At 56.8% G+C, this 24,147-nt stretch overlaps 2 protein-coding genes across 19 annotated transcripts; one reads left to right on the plus strand and one right to left on the minus strand.

Annotated features, from left to right (window-relative positions):
- Window positions 1-912: 912 nt before the first annotated feature.
- On the minus strand, window positions 913-4,772 carry ARL16 (ARF like GTPase 16). Of its 2 annotated transcripts, XM_054256612.2 has the most exons (5): window positions 4,689-4,772; window positions 4,534-4,591; window positions 3,985-4,098; window positions 2,958-3,073; window positions 913-2,806 (listed from the first exon to the last, which is right to left on the minus strand). In XM_054256612.2, exons 1-5 carry the CDS (start codon window positions 4,748-4,750, stop codon window positions 2,635-2,637), a joined length of 522 nt encoding a protein of 173 aa, XP_054112587.2. In that variant the 5' UTR covers window positions 4,751-4,772; the 3' UTR covers window positions 913-2,634. The 2 variants fall into 2 exon arrangements, with proteins under 2 accessions (XP_054112587.2, XP_035158002.1); XM_035302111.3 differs by lacking the exons at window positions 4,534-4,591; window positions 4,689-4,772 and adding an exon at window positions 4,432-4,511.
- A 211-nt stretch (window positions 4,773-4,983) lies between these two features.
- HGS (hepatocyte growth factor-regulated tyrosine kinase substrate) lies at window positions 4,984-23,477 on the plus strand. Of its 17 annotated transcripts, XM_078374957.1 has the most exons (23): window positions 4,995-5,307; window positions 5,833-6,046; window positions 6,595-6,679; window positions 7,917-7,992; window positions 8,470-8,562; window positions 10,110-10,233; window positions 11,581-11,633; window positions 12,006-12,074; window positions 13,089-13,213; window positions 15,485-15,563; window positions 15,635-15,733; window positions 15,814-15,909; window positions 16,704-16,742; window positions 16,813-16,956; window positions 17,048-17,107; window positions 17,690-17,903; window positions 18,241-18,413; window positions 18,531-18,671; window positions 18,748-18,922; window positions 21,879-22,012; window positions 22,088-22,207; window positions 22,432-22,518; window positions 22,877-23,477. In XM_078374957.1, exons 5-23 carry the CDS (start codon window positions 8,473-8,475, stop codon window positions 22,985-22,987), a joined length of 2,133 nt encoding a protein of 710 aa, XP_078231083.1. In that variant the 5' UTR covers window positions 4,995-5,307; window positions 5,833-6,046; window positions 6,595-6,679; window positions 7,917-7,992; window positions 8,470-8,472; the 3' UTR covers window positions 22,988-23,477. The 17 variants fall into 17 exon arrangements, with proteins under 17 accessions (XP_035157988.3, XP_035157986.3, XP_078231085.1 ...); XM_035302097.3 differs by lacking the exon at window positions 5,833-6,046 and having other exon boundaries at window positions 4,984-5,336; XM_035302095.3 differs by lacking the exon at window positions 5,833-6,046 and having other exon boundaries at window positions 4,984-5,307.
- Window positions 23,478-24,147: the final 670 nt, after the last annotated feature.

Here is a 24,147-nt window from a genome sequence, read left to right on the forward strand (position 1 = left end):
AGGACCTGCCATCGGGGCTCATTAAACCCCAAAGTATGGCACCTTGGCATGCAGTGTACTTTGATCTAGAGGAGACTGGAAGGCCTCAGAAGTCAGATCTTTGTCCTTCCTTCCTGGTTCCTGCCCCTTTTCATCCCCCAAAGTGAGTCACAAAAACCAGACTTCTTTTTCCCCAAGGCAGATCATAAAAACAAGGTTTTCCTTGAGTCTTTGGGTTTTCATTTCTGAAGGCTCCTGTGTCAGAGAAAATTTTATTGACTTACTATTTTTTAGAGGAGTCTCAATCTGTCACCCAGGCTGGAGTGCAGTGGTGTGATCTCAGCTCACTGCAACCTCCACCTTCTGGATTAAAGTGATTCTCCTGCCTCAGCCTCCCAAGTAGCTGGGATTACAGGCATGTAACACCCTGCCGGGTTAATTTTTGTATTTTTAGTAGAGAAGCAGTTTCACCATGTTGCTCAGGCTGGTGTCTCAAACTCCTGGCCTCAAGTGATCTGCCCGCCCTGGCCTCCCAACGTGTTAGGATTATATGCAAGAGCTACCATACCCAGCTGTCATGTAAAACTAATATATTTGTTACGCTTTTAGTCCAGGCATGGGGGCTCATGTTTGTAATCTCAGCATTTTGGGAGGTTGAGGTAGAAGAATCACTTGAGGCCAGGAATTCAAGACCAGCCTGGGCAACACAGCGAGAACCCCCCACCTCCACCCTGGCCATCTCTACCAAAAATATGAAGTATTAGCCAGGTATGGTGGTGCATGCCTGTAATCCCAGCTACTTGGAGGCTGACGTGGGAGGACGGACTGACCCTGGGAGGTTGAGGCTGCAGTGAGCTGTGATCCCACCACTGTGCTCCAGCCTGAGACAGAGTGAGACCTTGCTTCAAATAAATAGGTAAATTTGTTAACACCTTTCTCTCGATCACCTGCATTTTATTAGGAGTGTTGGCTGTTACCCTTGTAAGTGAAAAGGTACCATACCTTTCCGCCCCATGATACTGGACAGAGACCTCAGACAGGGGGAGCAGTGCATGGGGATTCACAAGGTGTCTAAGAAGGTGGCATCCAGCAGGGCACAGGCTGTGTACAGTTGAGAGCTCATGACAAACTAGAAAGCAGAAACTGGAGCTCGAGCCACCCTGAGGCACATACAGGGCTGAGCTTTTCCCTCCCAGCCTTCGTGCACAGCCCTCCATTGAACAAAGACCCCTTTGCCCACAAGCAGACTGCAGCAGCTTTGTGCCGCAGAGCGTGGTGGGTGCCATGGCCAAAGGAGCCTAGGCTGCCGGCTCTGAAACCATGTTTAGAAAATTCACATCTACTCTCAGGACTTTGGGTTTCTGATTCCATCACTGTAGTCAAATGAGGGTCCCCAAAAGGCGTGTCCAAGTTATAACCTCTGGAGCAAGCAGAGGCAACCCAGTTTGGAAAAAAAAGGGCATTTGCAGATGTAACTAGGAATCATCCTGGATTTCCAGTGACAGGTGTCCTTATAAGAGGAGAGAATGCAGAGGCACAGGTGAGAAACCCTGTGAAAGTGGGTGTGGAAACTGAGGCTCCACAGGCCATAGCCCAGGAGCGTCGAGATCACCACAGCCACTACGCAGGCAAGGCATGGACGCTCCCTCAGAGCCCCTAGAAGGAAACCACCCTGGTGACACAACCTTGGGCTCTGGCCTCCAGAACTGAGAGTTTCTGTTGTTTCAGCAGCCACAGGACACTGATGCATCAATCAACACTCCCACAAGCTGCCACAGCTGAGAACCAAAGTCAAGGCAGGACACTGGGGAACTGTGGGGCCCACAGCCATTTCCTGTGCTTCATCTGAGCCTCTCCTGACTCACCTGTGGCCATCTCAGGGCAATACCTGTTTACTGAAAAAGTGAACTAGGGAGAATGCTGGCTCTTGTTTCTTTTTGAGACTGGATCTTGCTCTTGTTGCCCAGGCTGGAGTACAATGGCAGGATCCTGGCTCACTGCAATCTCTGCCTCCCCATTTCGAGCAATTCTCCTGCCTCAGCCTCCCAAGTAGCTGGGATTACAGGCATACACCAACACGCCTAGCTAATTTTTGTAGTAGAGACAAGGTTTCACCATGTTGGCCAGGCTGGTCTTGCACTCCTGACCTCATGATCTGCCCATCTCGGCCTCTCAAAGTGCCAAGATTACAGGCATGGGCCATTGCGCACAGCTGCCTTTTGTTTCTAACTCCAGGCCTGGTTCTTACTACCACATTCACTTCACCTGCCTCATGCTGTCTGTGGGGGATGCGGGGTCAGGGCACCAGCAGCTAAGGCAGGTTGGAGCTGATGCTACAGCAAGAAGCCAGGTCTCAGTGGCACTGTGCAGTCCACACTCCTTGGGGACAGTTCAGTGGATCTCCTGGCAGAAGACGAGCCGACCCCAATAGCAACACTTCAGGATGCAGGTCACTTAGCCACCTACAGGCCCTGCTCACCCAGTCTGGGGACAGTTTTTTCAGGGGCCAGATGTCAACAACTTCCATCTCTGTATGCCTCAGTTTACCCATCATGTAGGGCTATGCTGGGTTATTCTTCCCTGTGAGAAGAAAGTATTGGCAGCAAAGCCACACTGCCCTCTGCCTCCTCTCCCCAGCGAGGGCCAGCCACGCAGTCAATCATTGCCTCTGTGGGTGGCCTGGAGCCAGCCTAGCACCCCTGCCAAGCCAGTGCCTTTCCGGGCACTGATTTCTGCCATGGTGATGTCCTGCTTGGCACAAGCAATGATATCTGGAAGCCTGATTAACGATTTCATCTCCTCCGTGGACATGTAACAGGGTAGGTCGCTGGAGTGAAAGAAGTGCCCCATCAGAACAGTGGCTGCCACACACCTGCCCTGGCCCCCAGCCACATGACCTCCCTCCCTAGCCAGGCTCCCGGCTGTAATCCTAGGGAGTCCCACCCCTGCCTGCCCCCTCTCAGCTCAAGGACACGTACATTTTATTGAAGAGTATCAGCACTGATGCTTCTGCAAGTTGTTCTGCAGAAAGGAGACCTAAGAGCTGCACACAGGATGCAGAGAGTTGGGTGGGGTTAGAGGCATCCATCATGAACTGGGGAAAAAAAAGAAACATGTCAGTAACGTCCTGCTGCAAAGGACAGGTCCTGCCAAACTTCCTCCCCTGGGCCTCACAGACCTGGCACTAGGTGGGTAAAACAGCTTTTTATTTTTATTTTTTGAGACAGAGTCTCGCTCAGTCACCCAGGCTGGAGTGCAGTGATGGATCACAGCTCACTGCAACCTCCGCCTCCCAAGTTCAAGTGATTCTCCTGCCTCAGCTTCCTCAGTAGCTGGGACTACAGGTCCGTATCACCACATCCAGCTAATTTTTTGAATTTTTAGTAGAGACGGGGTTCATCACGTCAGCCAGGATGGTCTCAGTCTCCTGACCTCGTGATTCGCCTGCCTTGGCCTCCCAAAGTGTTGGGATTACAGGCGTGAGCCACCGCGTCCGGCCCAAAATAGCTTTAAACAAAGCTTGGGAACAGAAACAGAAGCAGAGGGAATTGAGTTTTATGAGGACGACTTCGTGTCACTCGAGTGTTTCTGTTTTCACTTATATGGAAGTCTCTGTCCTCATGTGGCCATCATTTCTCCATCCTGGAATCTGGGGCACAGGCCTTGTCAAGATGGCCAACCAGAAGCATGTATAAATCCAACATAAACGTACAGGTACTGGGGAGCAACACACAGAGATGAATCTGTTCTCTGCGGCACAGCAGCCCTGCTCTCAGCAAGCCCTCCGTGAGCTCTAACACGGGCTTTCGAGCACAAGCACCAGATAAACCAGACGGGGTGCCCAGCAGGAAGCAACACTAGCGTAGGACCTGTTTCCATGACTAGTAAGTCACTAAATAACCCAAACCCCAAACCCCGTTCTACACATAGCAAAGTTGGGGAATGGGTATCACAGGAACGTAGACACACTTCTCTAAAAGAAGCCCATCTAGGATTACAACCTACCAGAAGAGAACGGCAGTTTCCATAGTAACTGGACCAGATGGGGCCCATGCACCCCCCCAGCTCCCGGATGGTGATCTTTCTCTGTGCCAAGATGTCAGTAAGATTGGTGCCCACCTATAGGAAAAACCACGATGCAGAGAGAACAATACAATCGCTGTCTCGCTGTGAACTCCTGAAGAGCACTGTGGCCACACCTTACACGGCGGCCACACCTTACACGGCGGCATGAACCCCGCAGATTCATTCCCCAAGGCTTCAGTCCGTAAGGCAGGAACGGCGAGCAGGGACCGACGCCCATCAGTAGTTGACTCGCCGTGGGGGCGACCAGCCACAGGAACCCGTTGCGAGAGGAGAGGAGTGCCCATGGAGGGCGGCAGGCCCCTGCATCCCGGGCCGGGCATCCTCAGCTCAGTCCCCGCCCCCCCCGCCCCGCTCCCGAAGGCTGACCTTAAGTCCAGGCCCGACCGGCTGCGCCTCGGCGTGCACTTACAGGAGCCTGCAGCGCAGAGCTGACCCCACTTAACTCCACCCGCGGGGGCGGACACCTACCGTGGGCCGTGTCGGGGGCGGCTCCCCCAGGTCGCCCTTCCCATCCCCGGAGCTCACTTGTGCGGAGCGGTTAAGGAAGGACCCGAGCCGCTAAAGGGTGAGTTCCCGGCCCGGGTGCCCCCCACTCCCCGGTCCGGTCCCCACGCGAAAGGATATCCTGCAGCCGTTTCACCAGCAGCGTCTTTCCGACCCCCGTGGCTCCCAGCAAGAGACACATTCCGTCCTTTACTCCATCCGGCACCCGTAGCTCAGCGCCGCGGCGCAAAGCTCGCCCATCGCCTGTTCTCATTGGATAGGTCTCACCTCCGTCCTGCTGATTGGTTCTTAGGGCTCATTGCTCCAATTAGCGCTCTGCGTCAGCGGGAGAACGGAAGACCCCGCCTTCTCTCGGTTTTCGGGCTGGCGCGGTGAAGTGCGCCTGCGCGCACTGGAGGAAAAGGCGGAAGCGGAAGTCGGGGGGCGCGCCAGCTCTGAGCAGGGAGCGCCCGCGGCGTCGGGTCTGGGCTGGAGGTCGCCATGGGGCGAGGCAGCGGCACCTTCGAGCGTCTCCTAGGTAACGCGCTCCCGCTCAACCGCTCGGCCTTAGGTTGACAGGCAGTTCTAGCCCGGCGCTGAGTTAGCGCGGCCCGGAGGGCTCGAGGGGCGCTCACTGGTTGCCGTGCCTGCCTCTCCCCGGCCCACCGTCCTCCTGGGCGCGGAGCCACTGATCCTGGACCGTCGGCTTGGCCGTGGGGTCGGCGTCCGTTGGGCGTTGGCGAACCTGGGCGTTGTGAGGTTCTGCGCAGGGCACCGGGGCGCTCGGGGTACCGGCTCCTCCTGGGGCCTGGGTTTTAGGCAGATTTTCCCCTGACAGACTTGCACCCGGCCTAGTGGGTCACAAGGCCCGAGTCATGAAAGTGGGTGACTCAGTCGCATGTTATTAGGCTCGCACTTGGGCTTCTGACCCAAAACATTGGTCCTAGAAGGGTGGAGCTAACAGTGTCCTTTCTGGAACCTTCGAGCTCTCTTGGGAGTTGTGGGTCCCAGACCCACCTTTTATTCCCACACTGGTTTCTGGAAGCGCCTAATGGTTTAGGAAGGCATTTTCTCTGGTTTTTGGAGGTGAAAGCTGATCCTGTCTGAGCCTCCTGGAGTTGACAAGTTTTAGAAGGGAAAATGAATGTTTACGGGTAGTTCCTGGTAGCCCCGTAGTGAAAATGCGCCTTGTGCTTGGGTGTCCTAATGGGCCGCCCCACGCCTGCCTTTTTGTTAAGTATGGTTTTCAAGGAGAACTCAAATGAGACACTTTCCTTCCCCAAGGAATCTGCAAGCGGACTAACTCAGTTTTACGGGTATACCCGTTCAGTGCTTCAGGGATGAAGCCAGAGATTAACTACTGAATCAGTATTGAAAGTGGACGTGGCTTGGCTTGTTAGATTGTTTCTGTTCCCGGGGAAGGCGGTGTGGGCAGAGCTGGAGCTGCTCCTCCGAGGCCCGGTTGTTGGAAGCAGCAGCAGTGATTTGGGGACGAGAGGTATTAGCTGGCAGGTCCTCCTTGGAGGCCCTTTCTGCCCTTATTCCCAAAGCACTTGGAGCGGGGGGGGGGGCGCCTGGAGTCTACACTGCAGGCCTCTCTAGCTCTTGCCCCAGCTGAGATCCCATTGAATGGGGGAGCATCTGAGCGAAAGGGGACTCTGAGGGACAGGTGACAGTTCTTTGTTGAGAAGCAGCCAGGCCTGAAGTTTAAGAGTGAATCAGCCTCTGTCTGTGGCGAGCTGTGTGACTCAGGGCTGTGCCCTCACTGCTCTGCTGAGTGTCTTTACCTTGCTGGTAGGTTGTGGGAGGGCTTGGACCAGCACCGGATGTCCTCTCTCTTCTCAGGCTGTTCCATGCTTCCCTGGGAAGGATGGCAGGCACTTCCGTACTCATCAGCAGGCTCGGGAGTATTCTCACGTAGTTTTTCATTTGGTCCAAACGTCTAAAAGGGACGTAGGGAGTCCCCCTGCCCTGCTAGGGAGCTGGGGTGCTGCATGGGTAGTCCAGCAGGATAAGCCCCCCTCTTCGTTGCATTTTCTCCCTCAGACAAGGCAACCAGCCAGCTCCTGCTGGAGACAGACTGGGAGTCCATTCTGCAGATCTGTGACCTGATCCGGCAAGGGGACACACAGTGAGTGAGTGGGGTGATGCCCAAAGTGGGGAGCGGCCCTGCACGAAGCTGGGCTTGCTTGGTGCCCGTTGGTTCCCCATGATTTAGCTGACCATGTTAGCCTTTTTTTTTTTTTTTTTTTTTTGAGACAGAGCCTCACTCTGTTGCCCAGGCTGGAGTGCAGTGGCACGACCTTGGCTCGCTGCAATCTCCGCCTCCTGATTCAAGCAATTCTCCTGCCTCAGCCTCGAGAATAGCTGGGACTACAGATGCCTGCCCCCACACCTGGCTAAGTTTTGTATTTTTTAGTAGAAACAGGGTTTCACCACTGGGCGCGGTGGCTCACACCTGTAATCCCAGCACTTTGGGAGGCTGAGGTGGGTGGATCACGAGGTCAAGAGATCGAGACCATCCTGGTCAACATGGTGAAACCCCGTCTCTACTGAAAATACGAAAAATTAGCTGGGCATGGTGGTGCTTGCCTGTAGTCCCAGCTACTCAGGAGGCTGAGGGAGGAGAATTGCCTGAACCCAGGAGGCGGAGGTTGCGGTGAGCCGAGATCGCGCCATTACACTCCAGCCTGAGTAACAAGAGTGAAACTCCGTCTCAAAAAAAAAAAAAAAGAAACAGGCTTTCACCATATTGGACAGGCTGGTCTCGAACTCCTGACCTCATGATCCTCCTTCCTTGGCCCAAAATGCTGGGATTACAAGTGTGAGCCACTGGGCCTGGCCACATTAGGTTCTTATGTGGAGAATTGCATGGTCAACATGCTAAGATTTTTGATGTCTTGGAGCAATTAAGGGGCTTTTTTCTGTACAGCTTGCAGATACCTGCTCATGTTCATATTTGCTTTGGGGTTTTCACAGACTTAGACAGCAGACCTATCTTTTTTTTTTTTTTTTTTGAGACGGGGCCTTGCTCTGTCACCCAGGCTTGAAGTGTAGTGGCATGATCTCAGCTCACCAAAGCCCCTGTCTCCCAAACTCAAGCAGTCCTCCCACCTCAGCCTTCCAAGTAGCTGGGACTACAGGCGTGCACCATCACTCCCGGCTAATTTTTTGTATTTTGGTAGAGGTGGGGTTTTGCCATAATGCACAGGCTGGTCTCAAGCAGTCCTCCTGCCTTGGCCGCCCAGAGCACCGGGATTACAGGTGTGAGCCACTGCAGCTGGCAGCAGATGAACTTTTCTCATCTTAGTTGCTGACGCCATTTTTCCCCTTTGTCTTTGCTTTTACCAATGCCATTTCCTTTTTAGAGCGAAATATGCCGTGAATTCTATCAAGAAGAAAGTCAATGACAAGAACCCACACGTGGCCTTGTACGCCCTGGAGGTAACTAGACCCTGTGCCGCAGAGGCTTCCAGGGGCCCCACCCCCCACTGGTTATGGCAGCACGAGATGAGTTTGCCCTGTGGCATTACCCCCCTTTCTGGGCATACAGCAAGCAGGAGAGTTTCCACTCAGCCTCGGGTGCCCACATGAGCTGTGCCATGAGGAGGGGGTCAGTCTGATGGAGAAATGGAGAGTGGGAAGGGAGTGAGCTTCTTCACTTCCCTTCTTCAGCTTGTGCTGTGCGAGTAAACACTGAAAATGGATCTCATCCTTGTGCTTGGCCATGAGACTTGGCGTTGGATGGAGCGGTGTGGTGCAGGCTGCTGAGTCTCAGACGCTGCTGTTTGAGGTTCCCCAAAAGCCCAGTGGCCTGACGGGCCTGTTGAAGGCCTGCTGTCCCACAGGGAGGTGGATCCATCCAGGAGGAGGAGGGGCCCCTTCCCTGCCCACTGACCCTTCCCTTTCTGGGCTCTGCAGGTTATGGAGTCTGTGGTGAAGAACTGCGGCCAGACCGTTCATGATGAGGTGGCCAACAAGCAGACCATGGAGGAGCTGAAGGATCTGCTGAAGGTGGGAGACACGGAGGGAAGCAGGTGGCCACCCAGGCTGGCATCTTTGCTTCTCCGGGTGTTTCCTGGGCACCTACAGCAGAACAGCACTGGGTGTGGCAGAGAGCATGCAGGTGCAGATGAGTGGTCCCTTCAGCAGAGCTCAGGGCCTCCACACACTCAGTCGTGGGAGAAACTGGGCCATGAGCCCCAGTCCAGAGAGGCAAGGCTTTAGCAGGAGCCATCCTGGGGAGCTGTGTCTGGAGCACCAGGGTGACAGCGATCTTGGGGCCTGGGGACAGCTTCCAGGGGGCACAGCTTGCACATCAGCTGTCCTTGGGAAGGTCACTAGATGCTGCTGGGTGGGCATGGCAATGATGGCTATTGTGTGTGAGGGTGGCTGGGTCCAGAGGGCAGCCTGGCCTGGACCCACAGGCAGGGGCGTGGGAGGGCTCTGAGTGGGGGCTGGTAAGATCGAATGTGTCTGTGGGGAAGAGGAGCTGTTTTGGAGAGTGGGGGCTTCATGCAAGCTCCACAGTTCCCCAGGAGATTGTACTTGAACACCTGTGGCGGGGGTGCTGTGGCAGGGGTGCTGCGGTGGGTGTCCCCTGCAGTCAGGCTGCTCCCGCTCCATCCCAACCTGTGGGCCAGGCCTGAGTTTCATCGGAGACTCCAACCTGAACCCATACAGCTGAGAACCTGCCCAGGGATCCCAATGGACAGCCAGGCCTCTCAGAGCACCTTGGCCAGCTTCCCATCCCATCCCGGCTGAGAGTCAGAAGGTGCTGGAGGCTAGAGTCTGGCCCGGTCTGACCCTGGTGCACCTGCAGTCCCTCAGGCTGCAGTTCTTGAGGCCACCCTTTCCTCTGTGGGGCGGGGCAGGGCTGTGATGGAAGGCGCCGCTGAGGATGCAGAGGTTCTGGAAAGGAACTCAGGCTGTGGTGCAAGTGCCCCAGTGCCTTCTTGAAGCAGCCTCTCATCCTATGCCATCCTTGGTGTCGTACCTCCGTGGCGTTCCTGAGAGGACTCTAGATGCGAGACCAGGCTGCGCTCTGTCCTGGGGGAAATGGTGGCTGCAGGGGGCTTGGCACCCACTCTGAATTTGGAGGTGTGTCTGGAGCAGCTGCTTTCCCGAATGTCCCCAGCTGTGACTAGAGGAGAGGTGTGGCCTGGCCTCCACAGCGTCTTCGTCTTCTCAGCCCCAGCTCGATGCTGCCACTGTCAGGCCTGCTGGACTCTGCCTCTTGGGGGCTGATGGGAACTGGGGATCCTGGGCTGGGCAGGTCCCTTGGGAACGGGAGAGACAGATGGTCTGGGGCACAGAGACGCAGTGGTGGTTAGCTCCGGTGAGCCCCTGGTTTTTGGTAGAGGTTAGAGAAGGGCCGTGGTCTTGGACAGGTATAGACAGGCATGAGATTTGAATTCAGGGTCTGGGAACAGATGGGTGCATGGCCCCACACCCCACTTGGGGGCCCTCCCTGGCCTCTGCGTCAGCCCCTTCTGCTCAGAGGCTGAGGTTTGCCAGCCTGAAGTCTCCTGCGACCCTCCCCATCTCCTCCGTGCCTGCAGAGACAAGTGGAGGTGAGCGTCCGTAACAAGATCTTGTACCTGATCCAGGCGTGGGCTCATGCCTTCCGCAATGAGCCCAAGTACAAGGTGGTCCAGGACACCTACCAGATCATGAAGGTGGAGGGTGAGTCCAGAGCAGCGTTGGGACCAGGCCGGGGCTTGGGACTACTGGGCAGTCAGGCCCAATGGGCACAGTGTCACAGGCCCTGGGAAGCTGGGCTGCTCCCTGTGGTGGGAGGGAGGAGGGCGGCGGTGTGGCGCCAGGGCAGGCCGTGTATGTGAGGGCGGGCTCAGACCAGCTCCTGCCTTTCTGGACCCATGGCCCATGGGCGAGGCAGGTGGTCACAGCAGATGACACTCAGGTGAACAGGCAGCAGACAGCCTGTTTCTGAGGGGCAGGGCTTCTGGGGCATTGGGTTGGGCTGTGCAGTCAGGAAGACCGCTGGAGGAGCTTCCTCGAATATTGAGACTGGGACAGAAGCCAGAACCAGCGTGGGTACAGACAGGCAGCATCCCCAGAGGGATGCTCAGCCCTGGGGCAGAAAGGCGGCCAGCGTGCCCAGAGGAGAGAGTGGGCTGGGCCTGTGCTCTGAAGGCCTCCAGGCTGTGGGCTAGAGTTCAGCGAAGCTCTAAGCACGGCGGGAGGTCTCCAGGGGGTTTTTGTCTGGGCCGTGGCAGCCAAGATGTGTTTCTTAAGGGTCGCTCCTGGTCGTCATGGCCTTGGAGAGTTGAGGGCTTGTGGAGAGATGGGTGGAGGCTTCAGGATGCATTTGGAGGTCTTGGCTGGTGTTTGGGGCCCACACAATGAGAGCAAGGTGGGCATGGCTGCTCCCATCCGTGCGGGTCCTGTGCGGCCCTGAGCTCTGCTGAAGATGAGGCCGAGAGTGTGGGGAACGGGGTGGGTTCTGGGGATGGTACGTCACTGCTGCAGGAGTTAGACACTTGCCCCATGGCTGCAGGCTAGGCAGGACCAGTGTGGAGACTCGGGTAGAACTTGGGGTGGCTGCATGAGCTGCCTCCAGCTCTCACCTTCGGGGTGGTGGATGCTGGTGGTATGTGCTAACATCTCCTTCCCAGGATGGCAGCTTTCCTGGATTTTATCTGGGGTCTGTGTTTCAAGAATAGCTTGAGGCCCTGTTCTCAGGAACAGTGGGAACCCTGGCCAGAGAGCAGAGGGCGAGGGAGTCACTTGGCAGGTGGGGCCACACAGGTGCCTGACACCCTGATGGGGTGGGAACAGCAACTCAGGAAGGGGACAGCAGTGCCTGGCTCTCATCTGCCACCACAGTGAGGACAGAGGACCCGTAGGGACGCCAGCCTTGGGGACAGGAGGTGGTCCCAGTGCCCCCACAGGCCCTCACTTGGGTGCACAGTCACTGCTGTGTCACAGCTGCCAGGAGTGAGGAAGGGGCTCCCGGAGGTCTGTCAGGCCAGGCAGGAGCAGGCAGTGACTGTGGCCTCCTCTCTCCAGGACACGTCTTTCCAGAATTCAAAGAGAGCGATGCCATGTTTGCTGCCGAGAGAGTGAGTGTGGGCGGCTGCCAGGGGTCCTTTGGCTGTCGAGGAAGCGTGAGGGGAGCACTGGGAGCCCGGCTTGCTTGGGAGTTGGTGGCTGAGCTCCCGGGGAGACACAGCAGCTGTCTGCTGGGCAAGGTGGAGACGCAGCTTGAGGGCCTTGGGAGTGACTATGGGCTACGAAAGGAAAACAAACACCTCCAATGAGGAAAGAAGTCCCTTCCTCCAGTCTCAGCAGCTTCACCCCAGGCCACGACACTGGGAAGGGCCGGCTGGGGCATTGCTCTCAAACCTGCTGAGTTCCTCTCTATTCGTTCCCTTGAGTGTGCTTCTGGAGCTGGGAGGGGTGTTGAGTGGTCCTGACTCTGTGCCTCTCCTCAGGCCCCGGACTGGGTGGACGCTGAGGAATGTCACCGGTGCAGGGTGCAGTTTGGGGTGATGACCCGAAAGGTGAGTTCCCTACCAGAGGAGCTGGGGGCTCTGCTCTACAGCCCTGGGCAGATACCAGGCCACCATCCCTGTGGGGTCTTTCCTTTCTGGTGGGTGGCTCAGGAGGTGAGTGCAGCTCGCAGCAGGTGGTGATGTGTCAGCGATGGGGACAGTGAGGGGGCCACTAATGTGGGCCTGATGCTGCTGCCTGGCTGGGCCCAGCCTCAGGGATTGTAATGTCCCAAACCTGGGCTATGTGCTTGCCACAGTCACTCTCCTGCTTGCCAGGGCTGTGTGGCCACTTCGTTGGGTGGCTTAGCCCACCCGGATTCTGACCCTGCGAGCCACCTTCCCACCAAAGCCCCCTCCAGCTGGTGATCAGGAATGCTTGGGGTTCGGGGTGTCAGAGCAGTGTCCAGCACCCACTGCACTCAAAAAAGCTTTTGTTTTCTCAGCAGCATTGATGTGTGTGTGTGTGTGTATATAAGTATATATGTATTTTTTCACTTTTTTTTTTTTTTTTTGAGAGAGAGTCTTGCACTGTCGCCCAGGCTGGAGTGCAGTGGCGCAATATCGGCTCACCGCAACCTCCGCCTCCTGGGTTCAAGCAATTTTCCTGCCTCAGCCTCTAGAGTAGCTAACACCACAGAAATGCATCACCACTCCCAGCCGATTTTTTGTATTTTTAGTAGAGATGGGGTTTCACCCTATTGGCCAGGATGGTCTCTGTCTCCTGACCTCATAATCTGCCTGCTTTGGCCTGCCAAAGTGCTGGGATTAGAGGCGTGAGCCACTGCGCCCAGCCTTCACTTCTTTTTAACTTACCTTGTTTTCACCAAAGCGGTGGCTGCTATTAAGACTCCTGGGAGCGCCTCTGGATTCCCCGGCCTTAGTGTCCTCCCACCTGAGCACTTGTTCTGCTTGTCCCCTGCCTTCCCCTGCCTGTGAGGCCAGCCTCAGCACTGTACAGGGCAGTTCTGGGCCAGGTGGCACATCAGGGTCCCCCGTGACCAGCCTGCCTGCCCCATCTTGCAGCACCATTGCCGAGCATGTGGGCAGATCTTCTGTGGGAAGTGTTCCTCCAAGTACTCCACCATCCCCAAGTTCGGCATCGAGAAGGAGGTGCGCGTTTGCGAGCCCTGCTATGAGCAGCTGAACAAGTGAGTCCCCTCCGCTCAGGCCTCAGGCGGGGCAGGCCCTCCAGGCCGGCCTTTTGTTCCTCTTGGCCATGGTGCATGAGGCCTGTAGACCCAGAGGGCCCTCGGCACAGCAGCTGGAAAGGTCAAGGGAATCCCAGGGCGGCTGCACTCCTGCGGACCCTGCCCCATATGAGGACAGGCGGGTAGGTGTGCAAGGCCAAGCGCTATGGCTCCTGGGACTGAGGCTGCTCTGGCCGGCCTGTTGCTTGGGCTTGGGTTTGGATTCATTTCTATTTCAAGTTTTGGAAATAAAGCTTACAGAAAGGTTGCAAGGGCATCAAGAGAACCTGCAGGGCCACGCTGGACCTCGCCAGTGGGCGTCTTGCCACAGAGTTGAGTCACATCGTTCCCCTATGCGTGCGCATGTTCACACAGAGGTTTTGCTGGTTTGGTTTGGTTTGGTTTGTTCTGAGACGGAGTTTCGCTGTTGTTGCAGTGGCACAATCTCAGCTCATCACAACCTCTGCCTCCCAGGTTCAAGCAATTCTCCTGCCTCAGCCTCCCGAGTAGCTGGGATTACAGGCACATGCCACCACACTTGGCTGATTTTTTTTGGTATTTTTAGTAGAGAAGGGATTTTTCCATGTTGGTCAGGCTGGTCTCAAACTCTTGACCTCAGATGATTAGCCCACCTTGGCCTCCCAAAGTGCTGGGGTTATAGGCACGAGCCCCTGGGTGTGGCCTCACACAGGCTTTTTTACTTTTTTATTATTTTTATTTTTTCCCCCCACCCTCCCTCCACACACAGGTTGTTTTACTTTTTTATTGTTTATTTCTATTTTTCCCCCACCCTCCCTTCACACACAGGTTGTTTTACTTTTTTATTGTTTATTTCTGTTTTTCCCCTACCCTCCCTTCACACACAGGTTTTATACTGAATTTCCGTGAATGCGGACGTCACGCACACATACCTTCCCATGTGGTCCGTGAGAGGGAGAGTGCTCTCTGGTCCCAGCGGTCGCTCAGGACTGCGCTGCACCCAGTGCTGGCTTTTGCTATCTGGTCCCCGCAGCGTGGCTGTGGGTCTGCCCTGGGTGCACACCTGGTGTGTGTGGGCCGTGGTCACTTCTTAGTTCTCTTCTCCTGGAGTGTGTCCTTACCTCCCTATCTTGCTCCTGGGACATGTCTGGGAGGTGAGACCATGGCTGCCTGCCCCTGTTTAGGTCTGAGGCTTCCATCTGCTTAGGTTTGGGAACCCCAGGGGCAAGAGCATGCCCTCCTCAGGGTCCGATCGACCCAGCCATGTCCGGTGATGGGCTGCTGCCCCAGGAAGTTCCTTTTTCTTCCTGTGACAGAAGAGCTTTTCTTGAGCCATGGCAGCGTCCCCTCCATTGCGACCACTGCCCACATGTGTGAGTGTGCTATGCCCCAGCAGCTCCAGGGCAGGGTATCCCGACACCATCGCTGCCTCATAAATGGCCGGCATTCCCCCGTCCCGGGGACTGTGCAGGTCTGCTTTGGCGTGGACTTTTCCCTTAGAAAAGAGCCCCAGGTCAGCTGGACATGGTGGCTCATGCTTGTAATCCCAGCATTTTGGGAGGCTGAGGCGAGTGGATCATGAGGTCAGGAGATTGAGACCATCCTGGCCAAGGTGAAACCCTATCTACTAAAATAAAAAACTTAGCCGGGCGTGGTGGCACACGCCTGTAGTCCCAGCTACTCAGGAGGCTGAGGCAGGGGGATCGCTTGAATCCGGGAGACAGGTTACACTGAGCTGAGATAGTGCTACTGCACTCCAGCCTGGTGACAGAGCAAGACTCCATCTCAAAAAAAAAAAAAAGAAAGGAAAGGAGCCCCAGGTCAAAGGTCAGCATGCATGGTTTGAAATTGCGACCGCACGGTGAATGTGTGGCCCTGGACTGCCTGGGACTCTGGAAGAGCTGACTGGGTGTGACAGGCGCTGTTGTGTCGGAAGCTTCTTGGGTGGGGCCTGCACACAGTGGTGGTGCTGTGGTCCGTGTCCTGAGCCCCTAGAAAGGGCTCTGCAGGCTTGCTGGTGTCCTGAATGTCAATTTTCAGGAGACGCCCTGGGGCTTAGACTGAGGGACTCACCCGGGCCCTGGGGCTGGTGTGAGGCTCGACTCCTGCCCTGCTCCTCTCTGGTGTGTGGCGTGGAACCACTGTCATCACTGTGGGGACACACAGGAGCCTGCGGAGGTGCGATTCAGAACTTTGGTGGACACAGGGTGGCGTCAGCTCCTGGTCACCTGCGGCATCCCCTCATACCCACAGGAAAGCAGAAGGAAAGGCCACCTCAACCACCGAGCTGCCCCCCGAGTACCTGACCAGCCCCCTGTCTCAGCAGTCCCAGGTACTCAGTCCCCTCCATCCCGTGGGCCTCTCTTCCCCAGGACCCCCCTCACCTTTCACACTCATCCTCAGCTGCCGCCCAAGAGGGATGAGACGGCCCTGCAGGAGGAGGAGGAGCTGCAGCTGGCCCTGGCGCTGTCCCAGTCGGAGGCGGAGGAGAAGGAGAGGCTGGTAAGCTGGGTGAGATGGGGTGGCCGTGGTGGAGCCAGAGGGTGTGCCCCCAAGTGACGCCCCTCTTAACTCTGCCTCAGAGACAGAAGTCCACATACACTTCCTACCCCAAGGCGGAGCCTGCACCCTCGGCGTCCTCCGCGCCCCCCACGAGCAGCCTGTACTCTTCACCTGTGGTGAGCGGCCTCGGGCTGGGGCCACCTCCCCTGGGAGGGAGTAGTGTTGGTGGGGGATGCGGGTCCCTGGCTGCCCAGAGAGGATGGCCCAGCACACGGGTGACATCAGGGTAGAGCCCTGCTGCTCCAGGCCCCTGTGCCTCCCAGTCCCTGGTTCAGCCCTTGGCACTGAGGACATGGGAGCAGCTGTGGGGACAGCCCCTTGCTGGTGAGGCCTAGTCTCTCCCACTCTCCTCCTGCTCCACAGGGATTGAAGGCCTTGCTTTCTGGGGCACACATCTCACCTCTCCCTGGCCTCAGCCCCGATCTCAGTAGCCGCTGAAGATGCAGCCTGATTTGCAGGGGGTGGGGTCGGGGACAGCAGGTTGATAAAGTCATTTTGTAGGTTCTGTGGAGTGGCCAGGCTGCTGCAGGCTGGGGCTCAGAAAGCCCCATCCCAGTGAGCCACCCCTCCCTTCTCCCCTCCTTCCTGGGCTGTTGGCTGGGACCCACACACAGGACCGTGTGGGGGCTGTCCAGTGTCCACTTCGGGGCCCCAGGTCTGGCCTGGTGCCGCCCTGTTCCTCCCATAGCAAGATTAGGAACCTCATGGCTATGGGGCGCCAGCCTTGGTGGAGTGTTAAGTATCTGGAAGAGGATGACGATGGCCGTCAGATGCCAGGAACCGGAGGAGGGCAGGAGGGAGGGCCCAGGTTGCAGCTCTGCTCTCCAGGGTCCACCGGCACCATCCCAGTCCCTGCCTGAGCAGCCGCTCCCTATCAGCCTGTGACACTCCGATGCCCCTTCCTCCCCAGAACTCATCAGCTCCTCTGGCTGAGGATATCGACCCTGAGGTAAGGCCCAGTGCAGGGCACGTCCTCTTGTGGTTTATGGCCTTGGGAGTGACCCCCTTGTTGCCTGCAGCTTGCACGGTACCTCAACCGGAACTATTGGGAGAAGAAGCAGGAGGAGGCTCGCAAGAGCCCCACGCCGTCTGCACCTGTGCCCCTCACGGAGCCGGCCGCCCAGCCCGGGGAGGGACATGCAGCCCCCACCAATGTAGTGGAGGTGAGGGGCCCAGTCCTGGTGTTCCTGGTGCAGGGTCCCTTGGATGGGGTGGACGCGGGACAGGCCCGAGACCCTCCTCTTTCTCTTCCAGAACCCCCTCCAGGAGACAGACATGCAGCCCATTCCTCCCTCTGGTGGCCCCTTTAGTGAGGTAAGCTGTGGCTCCCTTCACAGGCCAGGGGAAAACATGGCCACAGCCTCCTGGCCCACAGTAACAGGCACATGGCACAGGTGCCTGCCCTAACCAGAAGGTCACTCCAGAGCAAGCGTGTCCACCCCGGCCTGGACCTGGCCCACCATGCCCAGAGTGGCTTCTCCCAATGGAAACTGTGTGCACTGGGCTGTGGTCCAGAGCCCAGGCCACTCTGTGGACCTGACGTGGACCTGAATATTCCAGAGCAGCCTAGAACCACTGGATGTGTCCTTGGCCTTCCCTAGTACTTCTGGGCTGACTGGCTTTCAGAGCTCAGGGCCTTGGAGAAGGAGGCAGGCCCCATGCCACCAGGCAGCAGGGCCCTGAGCCAGCTCCGTCCTGACCAGTGCTGTGCTGCTGGACAAGGACCCAGCCTCCGGGACCTCGCCTTCCGTTCTAGTAGAGGCTGCTTCTGTGAGGAGCAGATTGACTCTGCCCCAGGCCTGAGCGGAACTGGGTGCCTCCGTCCGGGGCCCCACCGGGGAGGCCAGCTAGGCCATGGCTGAGGCTGCACTCATCCGGCCCCTGCTCTGTCTGCAGCCACAGTTCCACAACGGCGAGTCCGAGGAGAGCCATGAGCAGTTCCTGAAGGCGCTGCAGAATGCCGTCACCACCTTCGTGAACCGCATGAAGAGCAACCACATGCGCGGGCGCAGCATCACCAACGACTCGGCCGTGCTGTCACTCTTCCAGTCCATCAACGGCATGCACCCACAGCTGTTGGAGCTGCTCAACCAGCTGGACGAGCGCAGGCGTAGGTGCCCATCCCTCGGGGCCTCGGCTCAGGGGCAGCCAGGCATTGGGAGCGCCATCCCGCACTAGACCCAGGCTGGGGCCTCCCCTGAGGTTGCCAGTATCATCTTATGAGTCCTTCACTGAAGCTATAGCTTCAGTGGGTCTCAGGAGGGTCTCAGGAGGAGGTGGTCTCCATGATGACCCTGACTGCCCCGCCTGCCTCCCCAGATCCCAGGGCCTGTAGAGCTCTCTGCAGAAGGCAGGGCACAGGGTGGCCCATCTGCAAGTCTGTTCCACCCAGGAGCATCTCAGTGCTGTGTCAGAGTGCTCAGAGCTGCTCTGTTGTCTGCCCACAGTGTACTATGAGGGGCTGCAAGACAAGCTGGCCCAGATCCGCGATGCCCGGGGGGCGCTGAGTGCCCTGCGTGAAGAGCACCGGGAGAAGCTTCGACGGGCAGCCGAGGAGGCAGAGCGCCAGCGTCAGATCCAGCTGGCCCAGAAGCTGGAGATCATGCGTCAGAAAAAGCAGGTGCAGTGGCTGCCCAGCTGTGGGCTGGGGACTCACCGGGTGACCACAGAGGGTATCCAGCCACAGGCCAGGGAAGGCTGGGGACCTACCGTGTGACCAGCACCTTTTGGTGCACAGGAATACCTGGAGGTGCAGAGGCAGCTGGCCATCCAGCGCCTGCAGGAGCAGGAGAAGGAGCGGCAGCTGCGGCTGGAGCAGCAGAAGCAGACAGTCCAGATGCGTGCGCAGATGCCTGCCTTCCCCCTGCCCTACGCCCAGGCACGTGCCATTCTCCCACTGCCCAGGGGCTCGTGAGCTGAGGACCAACTCTCACCACAGTCTCCTTTGTCCCCAGCTCCAGGCCATGCCTGCAGCTGGAGGCGTGCTCTATCAGCCCTCGGGACCTGCCAGCTTCCCCAACACCTTCAGCCCCGCAGGCTCAGTGGAGGGTTCCCCCATGCATGGCGTGTACATGAGCCAGCCAGCCCCTGCTGCCAGCCCCTACCCCAGCATGCCCGGCACTGCAGCAGGTAAGGATGGGTTGGGGCAGAGGACGCTTTTTTCCCCACATCTTTATTTTAGCCGAATTTACAGAAAAGCGGTAAGAATGGTGCAAAGGGTTTTCCAGATTGCCCCGATGTGAATTTTTTCACTTTTGCTTTTTCCTGTTTCCATGCAAATGACCTCGCGACGGCTTTCCTGCTGAAGCCGCTTTTCAGGTAGGGGCGGGTGCTGCCCTCCCCACCAATGCGACAGTGAGCTCTTTCTGAAACCAGCAGGCACTGGGCTGCCCAGTCCAGTCTGTAGCAGGCTCCGCCCTCATGGGCAGTCCCCCTGGTGTCCTGTACGAACAGCATGCCCAGTGACTGGTGCCATTTAGCCCTCCCTCCTCTCGTGGCCTTTAATCTACAACATTCCCCAGTCAGCCTTTGTGTTTTGTGACATCGACTGTCCCAAGAGCCTGTCGTCTGGCAGACTATCCTCTTGGGTTTGTCTGGTGTCTCCACGCAGTGATTGGGGCTGTGCTTTTCCTTGGAGCAGCACAGAAGGTGATGTGGGTCCTGTCACTCAGCCCCATTGCCGTCCATTTGGATGAGACAGGCTCTACCAGGGGTTTTCACTGTAAAGCGACTGTCACCCCTTGTAATGAAGTGCGTCTTGGGGGAGACTTTCCGGATATGCCTGGACTCCTCAAGCTCTACTGTTGTTTTGCCAGTGCTGCCTGGGTTTATTGTAGTGTTTGCCAGATTGCGCCTTCTAATTATGCTGTTGTCTTTCCACTGGAGGGAGGTGCTCTTCCTGCTCTGCTTACCCGCAGTTACAGCAGCGTGGAGACGTGCATTTTTTCTTTCAAAGATTGCAGTTCTCTATTATCACTCCTTTTTTTTTTTTTTTTTTTTAAGAGACGGTTTCTCTCCATGTTAGTCAGGCTGGTCTTGAACTCCCAACCTCAGGTGATCTGCCCACCTCGGCCTCCCAAAGTGTTGGGATTACAGGCGTGAGCCACCGCGCCTGGCCTATTATCACTCTGAGTCAGGTTTTGCTGTCACCCTGCTAGAGTGCAGTGGCATGATCATGTTTCACTGCAGCCTAGACCTCCTGGTCTCAAGCAATCCTCCTGCCTCAACCTCCTGAGTAGCTGGGACTACAGGAGTGTGCCACCATGCCTGGCTAATTTAAAGAAAAAGGCCTGGCACAGTGGCTCAGGCCTGTAATCCTCGTACTTTGGGAGGCTGAGGCAGGTGGATCACAAGGTCAGGAGTTCAAGACCAACCTGGCAAAGATGGTGAAACCCCATCACTACCAAAAATACAAAAATTATCTGGGCCTGGTGGCGAGCGCCTATAATCCCAGCTACTCGGGAGGCTGAGGCAGAGAATCGCTTGAACCTGGGAGGCGGAGTTGCAGTGAGCCGAGATCCCGCCACTGCATTCTAGCCTGGGTAACAGAGTGAGACTCTGTCCCAGAAAAAAAGAAAAAAAATTGTAGATATGAGGTCTTTCTGTGTTCCCTAAGCTGACCTCAAAACTCCTGACCTCAGGTGGTCCACCCTTCTTGGACCCCCAAAGTGCTGGGATTATGGGCACCCACCACCATGCCCGGCCCCAGGATTCCCAGGTGTGGCCATGGGAAGCATCTGGCTTCTCTCTTGGGTACAGCCTCGGTTTTGGATGCTCCTGAGTCTCTGTTCCTGGATAGTCTGTGCTTTTCTTACATGTTCTCAGCCCTAGGACCAGCCATTTCTCCAAGGAGCCCTAGTTTCTTTTAGTGGAGGGTAGTCTGGATCTTGGTTAGAAGCCAAGATTGAGATCTGGGTGTGCTCACAGCTCTAGGTTGGCAGACACAGCTGGGAAGTGCATATGTACACACAAGTGCTCACTTGAGTGTGTGTGCATGTGTGAACACATGCGTCTTTATCTGTATATGGTAAAAACCATGAGTTTGTCCAGGTGTGGTGGCTCCTGCTTGTAATCCCAGCACTTTGGGAGGCCGAGGCGGGGATGGATTACTTAAGACCAGCCTAGCTAAGATGGTGAAACCCCATCTCTACTAAAAATACGAAAATTACCCGGGTGTGGTGGCACGGACCTGTAGTCTCAGCTACTCAGGAGGCTGAGGCAGGAGAATGGCTTGAACCCGGGAGGCAGAGGTTGCAGTGAGCCGAGATCATGCCATTGCACTCCAGCTTGGGTGACAGAGCAAGAGACTGTCTCAAAACCAAACAAAACAAAAACAAAAACAAAACAAAACAAAAAAAAACCTTGAATTCATTCTAGTACTTGCAGTTTTAATTAAATAGCATAGTTTTGTTTGGCATTGTCTTCAATATACTTACTTGCTCAGCCCTAGAATACATGAAAAGTAGTTTCAGGAATGCTGTCCTGGCCCATTGTGGAGATGATGCCTCCTAACCCGAGTGTAATATTTGTCTGTATTTCCTGTCATCTGCAGCCTGAGGCTGTGGAGTCCAGATTCTGGGTTCTGAAGTTATTGGGATTCACTCTCCCATCCCATCGGTCAGACCATGTCACTCATTTAAAATACAGTTTGGTTCCTTTCTTCTGATTTCATTCCATTCTGGGATTCTCCTCCATCCTTGCTGGTTTATCTTCTTTTTTTTTTTTTTTTTTTTTTTGAGATGGGAGTCTCACTCTGTCGCCCAGGCTGGAGTGTAGTAGTGTGATCTTGGCTCACTGCAACCTCTTTGCCTCTCGATTAGCTGTGATTACAGGCATGTGCCACCATGCCCAACTAATTTTTGTATCTTTAGTAAAGACGGGGTTTCACTGTGTTGGACAGGCTGGTCTTGAACTCCTGACTTCATGATCCGCCCGCCTTGACCAATGGCACCACTGCACTCCAGTCTCCACAACACAGTGAGATTTGGTCTCAAAAAACAAAAAAGGAAAACTGAAGAGAAGGGTGTCCCTTCCTCCCTTCCACATTGCCCTGGCTGAACCATCTCACCTGTCTTGTTTGTCACAGATCCCAGCATGGTGAGCGCCTACATGTACCCAGCAGGGGCCACTGGGGCGCAGGCGGCCCCCCAGGCCCAAGCTGGGCCTACCGCCAGCCCTGCCTACTCATCCTATCAGCCCACTCCTACAGTGGGCTACCAGGTATGCAGGCAAAGCCACTCCCCACCTCCACGGCCAGCCCAGCCCCTTCTCCCATGGCACCCATTCCACCCACAGAACGTGGCCTCCCAGGCCCCGCAGAGCCTCCCGGCCATCTCTCAGCCTCCGCAGTCCAGCACTATGGGCTACATGGGGAGCCAGTCAGTCTCCATGGGCTACCAGCCTTACAACATGCAGGTACGGTGACCTCCAGGCTCTGCTAGGGGCTGGGGTGGGGGAGCAGAGTTGACACTGAGGGTCTTGGTGAGGCTAGCGGGCACTTGGTGGGCCCCCCCCCCTTCTGTCCTCCCCTCAACTCTCTGGGCTCTTCTTGTCCCCTTTGGATTGTTGCAAGCCAGAAACACCCCCTGGCTGTGTGGTCACAGGGCTACTCTTTGACATCTGGCTTTTTCTCACAACAGAATCTCATGACCACCCTCCCGAGCCAGGACACATCCCTGCCACCCCAGCAGCCCTACATTGCAGGGCAGCAGCCCATATACCCACAGGTGAGGCATTCCCAGGGCCTCTCAGCAGCATCCGCAGTGCAGCTTCAGTCTTCTGGTTTACGGGTGGGTCTCCTGGCCCCAGTGGGGATTGTCCTGTACGCCTGCCCATACTGGGAGACGCATACCCGAGGCCCCTCCTTAGAAGACAGAATGAGGATACGAGTCTTAGAGCAGACACGTGTCCACAAGTGGAGACAGGAAAAATCATGAATGCACTTGAAAGCCAAAGGCCACATGAGCTCCACTCAGTGGACATGAATGACAGGCTCCTGTGGGTCTGCAGCTCTGCTGGGACTAAAGCCTTCCTCCCACGACCGGGAAGGGAGGACCAGGGCCATGCCTGCTCTCCTCCCAACAGATGGCGCCCTCCGGCGGTCCCCCCCAGCAGCAGCCCCCCGTGGCCCCGCAGCCACTGGCACAGGGGCCTCCAGCACAGGGCAGTGAGGCCCAGCTCATCTCATTCGACTGACCCAGGCCATGCTCTTGTCCAGAGTAACACTACAGTTCACCCAAAACGCCTCGTCTCTAACTGCCGCCATCCCGCCTCCCCATTCTCTCCTTCCGCTAGTGTCCCTTCTCTGCGAGTGAGCGGGCCTTCACCCCAAGCCTGCCTCTCTCCCTATCCTCAGCCCGCTGCAGTCCCTGAGTTGGTTTCTGCCTTCTTTCCCCAGGGCTGGGCCATGGGGAGGGAAGAAGGGAGGGAAGTCCCCATCCTGTGGGTCATGGTCTGGAGAGGTGCCAGGAATGGGGACTTTCAGCCCCCCACGCAGCCTGTGCCCTCTGGCCCCACTGTGAGCTGGCTGTGGTGTCTGGGTGTGGCCTGGGGCGCCCTCTGCAGGGGCCTCTCGGCTGCCACAGCCAAGGGTGGACGCTTCAGGTCTCCAGCTTCTCTGCTTCTCAGCTGTCATCTCCAGTGCCCCAGAATGGAACAGTGATAATAAAATATATTTCAGAAAGCATCAGCATTGTGGGTTCTTAAATTTTTTTTAAATTTTCTGTCGCCCAGGCTGGAGTGCAGTGGCAGTGTCCACCTCCCTCCTCTCACTGCAAGCTCTGCCTCCCAGGTTCAAGGGATTCTTGCTTTTCAGCCTCCCTAGTGGCTGGGAGTACAGGTGCAGGCCACCACCACACCTGGCTAGTTTTTGTATTTTTAGTAGAGACGGGGTTTTGCCAAGCTGGTCTTGAACACCTGACCTTGGGATCCGCCCGCCTCAGTCTCCTAAAGTGCTGGGATTACAGGCCTGAGCCACTGCGCCCAGCCTGCCTCAGCGTTTGCTCAAGAGGCGAGTGGTGGGGCTGAGGGGCCAGCTGCGGGCAGAGTTGTGTTCAGCCTGTCCCTCCCTGAGGCACGCAACCCGTTCAGCTGCGTGCCAGGGTTCACCTGTGTACTGCGCAGCCCTGCACTGACCCTGCCTGAGGCTGAGGAGTTTGGACTTGGCGCCGCCTCCGTGTGGTGGCTGAAGGGAGCCGGGTGCTGAGTCCCCGGCCAGGGGCAGAAGGCTAAAACGCCCTTCCCGAGTGTTGAAAGCGGCAGGCGCCGGCCTTTGCACCCAGAGGCCAGGGCGTCTCACGCACGTTCTCATCCAGGCCTCTTAAGGGAGCGCGGCTTTGGCTCTTCCAGGAAGGAAT

The sequence above is a fragment of the Callithrix jacchus genome, chromosome 5 (genome assembly GCF_049354715.1).
Source record: "Callithrix jacchus isolate 240 chromosome 5, calJac240_pri, whole genome shotgun sequence".
NCBI lineage: Eukaryota > Metazoa > Chordata > Mammalia > Primates > Cebidae > Callithrix > Callithrix jacchus.

Excerpts from the sequence above, each read along its gene's own strand:
- HGS (XM_035302092.3), top strand. The coding sequence starts at position 5,050 with ATGGGGCGAGGCAGCGGCACCTTCGAGCGTCTCCTAG. Across the intron at positions 5,087-6,594 it reads CACCTTCGAGCGTCTCCTAG|ACAAGGCAACCAGCCAGCTC; the intron begins GTAACGCGCTCC and ends TTTCTCCCTCAG. Across the intron at positions 16,743-16,812 it reads CTGAGGATATCGACCCTGAG|CTTGCACGGTACCTCAACCG; the intron begins GTAAGGCCCAGT and ends TGTTGCCTGCAG.
- ARL16 (XM_054256612.2), bottom strand. The coding sequence starts at position 4,750 with ATGTGTCTCTTGCTGGGAGCCACGGGGGTCGGAAAGACGCTGCTGGTG. Across the intron at positions 4,592-4,688 it reads CTGGTGAAACGGCTGCAGGA|AGTGAGCTCCGGGGATGGGA; the intron begins TATCCTTTCGCG and ends CCGCTCCGCACA. Across the intron at positions 3,074-3,984 it reads GAAACTGCCGTTCTCTTCTG|TTCATGATGGATGCCTCTAA; the intron begins GTAGGTTGTAAT and ends TTTTTTCCCCAG.